Source organism: Euprymna scolopes, chromosome 2 (assembly GCF_053919585.1).
Source record: "Euprymna scolopes isolate OS-2025 chromosome 2, ASM5391958v1, whole genome shotgun sequence".
Lineage (NCBI taxonomy): Eukaryota > Metazoa > Mollusca > Cephalopoda > Sepiida > Sepiolidae > Euprymna > Euprymna scolopes.
This window is the reverse complement of record NC_136483.1, coordinates 34,004,107-34,016,458: the sequence shown is the minus strand read 5'-3', so window position 1 is coordinate 34,016,458 and position 12,352 is coordinate 34,004,107. Positions and strand designations below refer to the sequence as shown.

Below are 12,352 nucleotides of genomic sequence, written 5' to 3'. Positions count from 1 at the left end.
ATGTAGAAGTGATTTCAAAATAAAAATAAAAAATATGACTTGAATGCCATCAGCTAGAATCAAAACTAATATATAGCTCTCCAGCCTTATTTGTTACTATCTGACCTAAACCTATACAAATTTTTTTTAAATAATGTTAAACATATAAATGTACCTTTGCACATGCAAAGAAATAACAAGTTTAGTCAACTTACGTCTGTCAAGTTTCTATTTTTTTTTTCAAATTTGGGCCCCCTTAACAGCTATATTTACCAGCTAAAGATCAAATCAAATTTATTTTGCAGGTTGAAATCCCCTATATTACAAGTTTCAAGACTAGACCAAAAATTGACAGAGGAGTTTGGTAGAAAGCAAAAAGAAAGAGATCCAGCTTACTATATCTCAATGGTGGTCCTCCTTTTCTTGATGTCCTAAACATGTTTTTTTTTTTTTTTTTTTGTTTAATGGTTATTTCAACTCTTGATGGACATAGTATTGAACCAAAATCTCTGTTTAAAAAAAACTACAAAATGTTTACTTACTTGCAACTGCCTCTTTTCTGATTCCACAGCGGACAGGTTACGTTCCAAATTCGACAATTTCTCAGACAAAAGTTTCCTTTCTCTTTCATTTCTGCGAATGGTTTCTTCTTGCAACATAAGAGCTGTCTGGGCACTGGCCAATCGACCATCAATTCCACGTTTATCTATAAAATAAATATGTTAATTAAAACATAAAATGTCATACAGTAAATTTTCTTAAGTCATCACTTGAACACCAAATATGTAGCCAGATTAGTACACAAAGGTAAATATTAACTTTAATCATTTAATTTTAAAATTCTAAAACTGAAGCAGTAAAATTTAAGATTACGTTTACAGTTATTGGTGAATCTGTCAAGCGTGAACATATCTAAAAATGCTATTACAAATTTATGCATACTTATAAAAAGATCGGGTCATTTGTTGGTCTTTCACACTTAAATTTGAAATAGCATTTTAGACATGTTCACGCATGTCTGTAAGAGGGTCTGTTGTTGGTCTGTCATGCTTAAGTTTTCTAAAAATGCATCTGTTCAATTTTTTCATAGTTTTTTTTTTTTGTTTTTTGTTACTTTTATTTTGCCCAACTACAATTTCAGGGATTTATTTTAATCTGATATTGAATGTAAAGTTTAATTTAGATTTGATTTAGATTTAAACATATAAAATTGTGCACACGGTTGAGTTTTCTCTCCAGATGAAAATTTGGTACTTGTACAGTTTAATCAAGACATTAAAAAAATGAAAATATCGAAAAAAGTTTTAATTGTACGTATCCATTATGGAATGAAGTTCTCCCAAAAAAATTTCACTTAATTTCATCAAGTTTTTTTTTTTTTTTTTTTTACAGCAAAATGTTGTTATGATACCGAGCAATAGGTTCGATTTCTAGGAAGGAAAGCTAGTATTAAAGATGAGGAGGGAGTGTCGGCGCTTTAACTGGAGTTATCTCGTGGCATTTCTAAAATTCAAACAAAATTTTTTAAAAAAATCCAAGACGTCTGCCTTCAACACACTCATAAAAATGTGTTTTTCCGCTGTAAAAAAAAAAACTACTCGATCAAATTAAGTGAAATTTTTTTCCAGAGATCTTCAGGTCAAAACGGATATGTACAATATAAACTTTTTTTTTTTTTTTTTTTTTTTTTTTTCGATATTTTCATTTTTTAATGTCTTGATTAATCTGTACAAGTAGCGAAAATTCTTTGTCAATTCTTTACCCAAACTATAAGCTCATAGCCAGAATTCAAGTATGTCTTATTTGAGAATCACTCGCTTAATTTGTAATTTCCTTGCACAATGTCTTAACCAATTGTTACCTATTACTTAGTTGTGAAATGCTTTTGTTTCTTATCTTGTCTCATCTTCATCAGTCATCAGTGTTCAATGTGAACACTTACTTAGATAGTTTGAGGAGCTAAAGAGATGAAGATTTTTTTTTCTTTTTGTACTAGTACATCACCAGTTATCAAGGCTAAAAGCTACTCAAGGATAAAAAGTTGAAAAGCTGGAATGACTGCCAGTCAAAAGATGAAGTACCTCATGAGTGGACTGAGGATGATTAATGGGATGAATGAATGAATGGGGAGATTAAAAAAAAAAAAGTAGTGGGGGGGGGGGGCGAAACAATAAGCCCTTTGGGTGGACAGAAAGTAAAAAAAAAAAAAAATATGGTAGTAGGCAGGTAGGCTCAAACTTGTAATGCGAAGGAGGAAAGAAAACAAAAAAAAAAAAAAATGTGACGTCTTTGCCGATGTCTCCACAGTCCGACCGGAAGTTCTGAAACATTGAAATTAAGTGAAGTCAATCCAACCGATATGATGACTTGCAAAAATGGCTTGCAAAAAAATCGACCCCTCCTTGTAGAAAACTGCCCAGTTGAGGGTGAAGGAATTAATGTTTTGGCCAATTTTTCAATATTTGTCGTTTGAGACATCAAGCTTCAAAATGATACCAATCTCGTGAAAATTCGTCGCCTCTGTCAAAAGTTTTAGGCAGACATACATACATACATACATTTAAATAGACAGGTGAAATTTATATTAGAGATTAATAATATCTGATTGTAACTAGGTATCTGATTGGTTAGGTTTTAGTTATTTGTTAGAATTTAAAGCTAAATTTACAGTTGGATAAGAATATGCAGTAAGATCCGAATGAAGTTGGACAATCAAAGAAAACTTGGATGAAAACCATTAACAAGAATCCTAGATCAACCTTGATGCCAGGAAATGTCCTTTGACCAAGGAAAACAAAATGATAGAATGGATGATAGTAATGACAACTGTGAAAAGAATTTGAAGAGTAGAAGTAGGCTTACTTTTGGCAGCTTTGTAACTTTTGCTTTCCTTATTTTGTCTTCTAGTCCTCACATTCAAATCAGCAATGTTTCTGACAAAAGAGAAAGAACTGCTGTTTTCTGGATCAAAATCTATTCATCTTAAACATATCGTTGGCTAGTTTTTGACTTTGTATTGTTTTTTTTTTTTTTAGCTTTTTATATTAGGTGGCTTCATGCTTTGTCTGGAGCAATATCCATAAAAAATATTTCTTAATAAAAGTTGATGCCATTTTGGATTATAGACAGTGTAATTTTTAGTTTGTGAGCAAAAGTTATTTCATTCTATTATGATTAGAAAGAGTTTTCGGGTTTGTTTTACTGTACACATAGATTCGAAAAAGTTGTCAAAAAACAAATATATAACAAATGTTATCAAAGGCAAGATAAGTTACTTTTCTACCAAACTGGATATATTTTTCGTGTTTTTATTCAATGTAACATGTTTATTCAGCTCGAAAAACATACAGTGTTTACCGATGTATTGGAAAATTCAAAATGGCGCCTCACTCCTCTTTAACACGGAAAGTTTGGGAAAAGGTGTTATAAATAAAAAACTAGAAAAAATACTATTAAAAACCCGCCGAATATATGTCAACCTATGTCACGGTAACATATATTAAGCGAGTTTTTAACAGTATTTTATCCAGTTTTTTATTTATAACACCTTTTCCCAAACTTACCGTGTTAAAGAGAGAGTCAGACGCCATCTTGAATTTTCCAATACATCGGTAAACACTGTATGGTTTTCGAGCTGAATAAACATGTTATATTGAATAAAAACATGAAAAATATATCCAGTTTGGTAGAAAAGTAACTTATCTTGCCCTTGATAACATTTATTTGCTATATATTTGTTTTTTGACAACTTTTTCGAATCTATGTGTACAGTAATACAAACCCGAGTTTTCTTTTACTCCTTTTTTTTTTATTGGTTTCCATTTAAGACTTTTGATATTAAACTTGTGATTCTGGATTTTTCCTTATTTCTGTTTATCTTATTTTTATTTCTATTTTTTTCTTTATTTGTATTTATCCTTTGGATTTTTGAACCTGGATTTGCTCTTTTACTCAACTTGCTGTTGGCACACTTTTTGGTAATAGACACAAACAGGCGAATAAATCTTGTGTTTTTACCTGAAAAAAAAAAACTAAAGCGTCTTTAAAATAGTTTTTTCTTTATTTATTTTTACATATTTACCTTCTTCCACTTCCATTAGAGACTTTTGCAATTGTTGCAAGCGAGATTCCGTCTGACTTCGCGATTCATCACTGTCTGCAATTTGAGTTTCTAGACTGCGAACTTGTGCTATGTAATCATCCTGAATTGCAAGAACGAAAATGGAAACATAAATAAACAAGGTGATCACATGAATAGAGATGTGTTCAAAAGTTGAATGAAAAATATTTCACCATTAAAAAAAATGACATTAAAAATATGAAAATATTAAAAAATAAAAAAAAATGAAGTGAAATCCTTATAATGCAACTGATAGTAACTTTTTAAAAATTAAAAAAAAAAAAAAAAAAATGTGTGGAGAATAAGTCTTGGTAAAATCCTTGTAAATCCTAAAAATATGTGTAAATTTTTTTAACATTCTTTGAATATTTGAATGTTAAAATTTTTTTAAGGATTTTAATCTGGATTATTTCAAGTTTGGATTTTACTTTCTTCACTTTTGGATTTTTTATATATGTATTTTCATTTGCCTTTTCTATCTCCATACCTACTTTCTTCACTTTCTCCTCTTTCTTCCCTATGCTTTCCTTTCTTTTTTATTCTTCTTTAATGATTCCATTTTTTTTTTTTTTCATAGTGATCCATATTTTCTTTTTAATATTATCAGGTTGACAAAAAAGTTCTTGTGGTTTTTAACTTTTAAATTCAGATGATCAAAACTATTTTTTTTTTTTTTTTAAAAGGTGGTCACCATCTATCAAGGCCCGGAAGCCACTCGGGGATAAGGGTTATTGCATGTACAGTACGTTAGTGCTGAGATTTGATAAAGTGTCTTACATAAGGAGACGGTTCATCAGGAATTTGTTTCTGTTGGACTTGAAGACATCTAGGTTGTAGTCAGGTAGGAAACAGGCAAACGGAACAGAGTTCCACAGGTGTGCACTTCTAAGAAAGAAGCTTTGTTCATGGAATCTATGTTTTGGTTAAATAAAGAGTGGGGAAAATTTTTGACAGTGGTTTCAGCTAGACGGGTGTTTTTCATGGAAGATTGGTGAAGGGGGACCAGATTGGAGCTCAGACGAGCACTTGCCATAGAAGTAACGATAAAACAAAGACAGGTTCGCAATGTCTCTCCTGTGGGAGAGAGGTTGCAGGGAAGAGAAAAGGGCATCCCCCACTAAGCCAATTTTGTACTCTGTCAAGACAGGATAGGCTGTTTTTAGCAGCTCCTGCCCAAATGTGGCAGCAGTACTCCATCCTTGGACGTACTTGGCTTTTATATAGATAGAAAATTGCATCAGTAGTGAGATATCTTCTGGAACGGTAGAAGGATCCTACCATTTTTCCAGCGACTTTGGCAAAAAACGATGTACTTGTTCCATTTCAGGTCAGGAGTAGAGGTCAAGCCCAGAAGCTTATCCCCTAGACAAGAGCCATCCATTTCAATTGATGCCAGATGGGGATCAGAGCGTTGATTATGTAAAGATAGGAGCTTGGTTTTAGATGCATTAAAAGTAACCAGCCACCTCTTACCCCACTGTACCATGCGCTCGAGATCAGAGGAGAGAGAATTAGAGAGAACTTTGTCATTTACAGCCTTTAATGTGTTGCCATAGATGGTCGTGTCATCAGCATAGATGTCAACGAATGATTTAACTATGTGTTTTGGGAGATCATTGATGTAGAGTTGGGCCCAGGATGGACCCCTGAGGGACTCCAGCATTAATACTGAGGGCCTCTGATTTCTGCCCATAAACCACTACTCTTATGAGCTTATCAGAGAGAAATGTTCTAATGATTGAGAAAATATTTCCAGTTATACCGTAGCTGGAAATCTTGTGGAGTAAGCCCTTATGCCATACCTTATCGAAGGCTTTTGATATGTCAAGAGTAATTGCCCTAGAGAGGAAGCCTTTGTCAAGAGATTCACTAATCCTATGAGATATAACCGTTAGCACATCTGCTGTAGATCTAGAAGAACAGAAACCATGCATGTCACTAAGAAGGTTGTTTCTGCTGAGGTGGCTGACTACTTCTCTATTTAATATGGATTCCAGCAACTTACTCATGACACACAGAAGACTTATTGGTCTGTACTGAGAGGGAGACGACTTATCACCTGAATTCTTAAATACACTTCATACTGATGAGGTTTTCCAGGATAAGCACCATCAGAATCAATACACTTTTGTCAACGCAAAACAAGTGTATTTATGCCAGTAATGTAAATATTTTGCACTCTGGTGATGATGAAGTCAATGAAGGCATTTTTTTTATAACACTTAGGTGTTTGAAGCATTTTTCATGACAAAAAGTTGTTAAGATGCTTGAAAAAGTGGTAGTCAGTAGGTAAGAGGTCTGGAGAATATGGTGGATGAGGCAGAGTTTCATAGCCCAATTCTTTCAACTTCTGCAGAGTCAGTTTAGCAATATGCGGTCAAGCATTGTCGTGGAGGAGAATTGGGCCTTTTTCTGTTGACTAATGCTGAGTTTTGTTATTGAAGTTTCTGATGCATTTCATCCATTTATTGACAGTACTTCTCCGCCATAATGGTTTTGCCTCCATTCAAAAACTAATGACTGAGACCGGTCGCAGACCACCAAATAGTCAGTATGACTTTCGTTTGGTGCAACTCTGGCTTCGGGAAGTGTCACGAAGCTTCCTCAAAATCTAACCACTGAACTGAGCATCACCAGTTTTTGTAAAGAACCCACTTTTCATCGCAAGTCACAACCCGGTCGAGAAACAGGTCGTTCTTGTTGCATAAAAGAAGAGGAGATGACACTTCATAATGGCGTTTCTTTTTATTGTCATTCAATTCCTGAAGCACCCATTTATCGTTTTTTTGTCTTTCGAATCTCTCAAGTCATTGAAAATTGTTGTATACGTTACGTCTAATTCAGAAGCAAGTTCTTGGACAGTTGTGCGTGGATTGGTTGTCAACATCTAATGGACGACCACTACACTCATCATCTTCAAGACTTTCGTCACCGCTACAAAATTTTTAAACCACCATGTTGCTGTCCATTCAGCAGTGGTTCCTGGGCCAAACACTTTGTTGATTTTGTGAGCTGTTTCAGCAGCTTTTCAGCCTAGCTTGAATTGAAATAAGAAAATTGTTGAATACAAGATGGAAAAAAGCAAATTTGAACATTCTGAAAAGAAGATTAATCATTTAAATTATTAAATTGTTTTGAAACGATTGTAGAGTGAAAAATGCTCTTTAAAATGATATATAAAGTAATGGTATTATGCCTAGTGACATATGGCCAAGTGGTCCTAGACGTTTTATCAAAGTTTACAGTTACCCAAAGGTGCTGAGTTCAATCCTGAACGAAGGCAGTGAAAAGTAACATTCAAAACAGAGAATCCGCACCTATGTCCCAGTCCGAACACGGTACCCCCGTAATAATAATAAAGGGTTGGGTTCGAGACTCCTAACAAACGGTTCCCCAGTTCGATACAAAACACCTGATGAAGGCTGGAGGACAAAACGGCCGAAACGTTGTGACTATAACAACCAAGATGAGGAAGTCAGTCTGACAATCTCAATAAATAATGGTATTATAACGAAAACTTATTTGAAATAAAAAGTAAAAATTCTGCAAGAGCTTTTTTCTCAACCTAATACTTACCTATATACTACCCTCCTAATTTTTATTCTCCTATTCTTTCTTTTCTATTCATGTATGTGTAATTCTTTCCCTCTTAGTTATATTTTAATATCTTTATTTTTCAAAGATTTTATTCTTGTACTTTATACCCACTTCAATATATCTTAATATCTATTTCCTTCATTACCAGTTTGTATCTATATTTTATATAATTCTGGCCTTTCTCTTCTGATAAGAAACATTTAGCTTCAAAATGCCATGGCCTAAGGAGGTTTCTTTTCTCTCTTTTCCTTTCCTTATTGATTTGATGATATAATAAAGTTCTATATAACCTTTATTTCTCGTCTCTTAATTAATGAAAATAGAATTTTAATAAATCTTTTGTACATCAAAATATTTTAACAAATATATTTCTTTTTACACTTTAAATTTGCTAGCAATTATTCTAGTTTACAACGACTTACCCTGTCCTTCTCAGCAGAGGCTAGCTGTTGCACGAAATCTCGAAGAGCTCTGCGTACTTGCTCTGGATCAACATTGGCTGCCTGTATAAGTGAACTTGTATCGGGACGGTTAGGAGACATGTTTCGAGAGAACGGGCGAGTAGCAGGGCTCTGTGAGCGTTCAGGAGATCCAGTTCTAGGTATCGGCGTTCCTCTGCCCTCGGTGGTTGTTGCGAAAGTAGTATCAAATCCTGCAATATTAAATTCATAACAAATTATAAAAAAAAAAAAAAACTGAGCATGCGGTGTCCCCCTCCATGAGTGAATAAGTCTGGAAAGAGCCCAATTTACTTTCACTATTTGTGCCAAATTAAAAAAAAGAAATTCAAGCTGTGATTATTGAGAAAAGTGTGAACAAATGAATGGGCGAATGATTTTAGGGCAATTTTACCCTTATAATGGCCCCTAGGGGAGAAACCAAAGTTATCTCAGAAAATCTGTTCTGGCAAAAATTTACTTTCACCAGGACTAATGTTTGTGCAAAATTTTTAAAACATCCAAGGCGTGGTTATTGAGAAAAGTGCGAACAAATGGACGAATGGGAGTGAATTACTAAGTCTAATCCTTTGTAAGGGGACCAAAAAGATATTGAAAATTTTCGACTCTATAATAAAGACCTATGTGTATTGATTTGTACAGAAAAAAAATGTATATGGACTTTTATCTTGGTGCACAAAAGATAGCGAGTAAAACATGTCTTTTCCTAGACCCTGGTTGAAGCCATTTTAAGTGGTCAAAGAAACAAATAGCAAGTTAGACAACCATCTCAGGCATACTCCACAGCCTGAAATGAAATTGGAAAGAAATTCCTCACGCAATAACAAAAAATAGCGGGTGTTATTTTTCTTTGGGTCATCAGAAATAATTCTATGCATAAAAATTAAATTGATGACACAAATCTATGATTTTGTATGAATATTTTAGTAACAGTGCAAACACTGGTGAAGCACCATTATTTTTTTTCCATACACTAGTACATTTCTAATACTTCAAAATCTTAAATCTTAATTACTTTTCTGTTAAAAGTTTTCATACAAGGAAACGTAACAAATAATTATATTTTCTAGATAATATATACTATATATTTATACAGGGTGACCCCGCAAAAAACAGAGGACATTCAATTGCTTTTCTGAGCATTTTACAGTCAATGGAGAAACAAAGGCCAAAGGCCCTAGTGTTAAATCTTAGATTTCTATACTTTTTCTGCTGAGAAGTCACGGCCAAAATCGGTTAAGATCAATGGAAGTGGTGAAATATTTTCTCTCTAATAAATTCCTCCTCCCCCTGCCACCACTTAACACCGTTTGGGGATCGTTCACAAGGAACAGTTGAGAAGAGAACACCGGTTTGGCTTCGTAGTTCTTTCATGTGAAGTTATTTAAAATCACTAAACTAAGCTGCAGTGCTCTATGGCGTAGTGGTTAGCGTGCTGGACAATTCACATTATATTTTCACGTTCGCGCCGACCTACCATAGTCGTTTTTTTTTGTTTTTTTTTTTTTCCTAAACAACTGGAATGGACTTTTCTTGGTGGCCGAACTGTTAACGTTGCAGATGTTCTTTTTTTTTTTTTTTTTTTCACACTTTATTTTCCTACTTTTACTCATGACTCCGGGTTTGATCCTTCCTACTTACCTACCATAACATTTTTTAATCCCACCCCCCCCGTCCCGTGAACAAACACTCGGGCACCGCCGGGTACCCTCGCTAGTATATATATATATTATATACTACTATATATACATATACTATATATATTATATACTACTATATATACATATACTATATATATTATATACTACTATATATACATATACTATATATATATTATATACTATTATATATACATATACTATATATATATTATATACTACTATATATAAATATATTATACATTATATACTACTATATATACATATACTATATATGTATAATATATACTACTATATATACATATATTATATATTATATACTACTATATATACATATACTATATATATATAATATATACTACTATATATACATATATAATATATTATATACTACTATATATACATATACTATATATATATAATATATACTACTATATATACATATACTATATACTACTATATATACATATACTATATATATATATACATACTATTATATATACATATATACATACTATTATATATACATATACTACATATATGTATACTATTATACATACATGAACTATATATATATTATATATATATATTATATATACATATACTATATATATATTATATATATTATATATACATATACTATATATATATATATAGTATATATACATATACTATATATATTATATATATATATTATATATACATATACTATATATATTATATATACATATACTATATATATAATATATATATATTATATATACATATACTATATATATTATATATATATATTATATATACATATACTATATATATTATATATATATATTATATATACATATACTATATATATTATATATATATATTATATATACATATACTATATATATTATATATACATATACTATATATATATTATATATATTATATATACATGTACTATATATAGATTATATATTTATATATTATATATACATATATATTATATATATATATTATATATACATATACTATATATATATTATATATATATTATATACACATATACTATATATATTATATATATATTATATACACATATACTATATATATTATATATATATTATATACACATATACTATATATATTATATATTATATACACATATACTATATATATTATATATACATATACTATATATACATATATATATATTATATATACATATACTATATATTATATATATTATATATACATATACTATATATATATCATATATATATTATATATACATATACTATATATTATATATATTATATATACATATACTATATATATATCATATATATATTATATATACATATACTATATATACATATATATATTATATATACATATACTATATATACATATATATATTATATATACATATACTATATATACATATATATATTATATATACATATACTATATATACATATATATATTATATATACATATACTATATATATATATTATATATACATATACTATATATATATATATTATATATACATATACTATATATATATATTATATATACATATACTATATATATATATTATATATACATATACTATATATATATATATTATATATACATATACTATGTATATATATTATATATACATATACTATATATATATATATTATATATACATATACTATATATATATATTATATATACATATACTATATATATATATTCTATATACATATACTATATATATATATTATATATACATATACTATATATATATTATATATACATATACTATGTATATATATTATATATACATATACTATATATATATATTATATATACATATAACTATATATATATATTATATATACATATACTATGTATATATATTATATATACTATATATATTATATATACATATACTATATATATTATATATACATATACTATATATATATTATATATACATATACTATATATATTATTAATATAAATATACTATATATATATACATATACTATACATATTATTAATATAAATATACTATATATATATACATATACTATATATATACATATACTATATATATATAGATAATATATATATATACTATATATATTATATATATATATTATATATACATATACTATATATATATATATATATACATATACTATATATATTATATATACATATACTATATATATATATTATATATAGATATACTATATATATATATTATATATACATATACTATATATATATATTATATATACATATACTATATATATATATTATATATACATATACTATATATATATATTATATACATATACTATATATATAATATACCTATACTATATATATATATTATATATACATATACTATATATATATTATATACATATACTATATATATATATATATATTATATATACATATACTATATATATATATATATTATATATACATATACTATATATATATATATATTATATATACATATACTATATATATATATTACATAATATATACTATA

General features: G+C 28.9%; 1 protein-coding gene across 8 annotated transcripts in view; it reads right to left on the bottom strand.

The window, feature by feature from the left end:
• The window catches only part of LOC145290702 (uncharacterized), a 576,300-nt gene that overhangs the window by 24,519 nt on the left and 539,429 nt on the right, over nt 1-12,352 (bottom strand). For all 8 annotated transcript variants that reach the window (XM_080136503.1, XM_080136504.1, XM_080136510.1 and 5 more), the window contains 3 exons: nt 8,119-8,348; nt 4,061-4,181; nt 522-685 (listed from right to left, as the gene is read on the bottom strand). In XM_080136503.1, the coding sequence (XP_079992629.1) occupies nt 522-685; nt 4,061-4,181; nt 8,119-8,348 (515 nt within the window). The remainder of the gene's footprint in view (nt 1-521; nt 686-4,060; nt 4,182-8,118; nt 8,349-12,352) is intronic.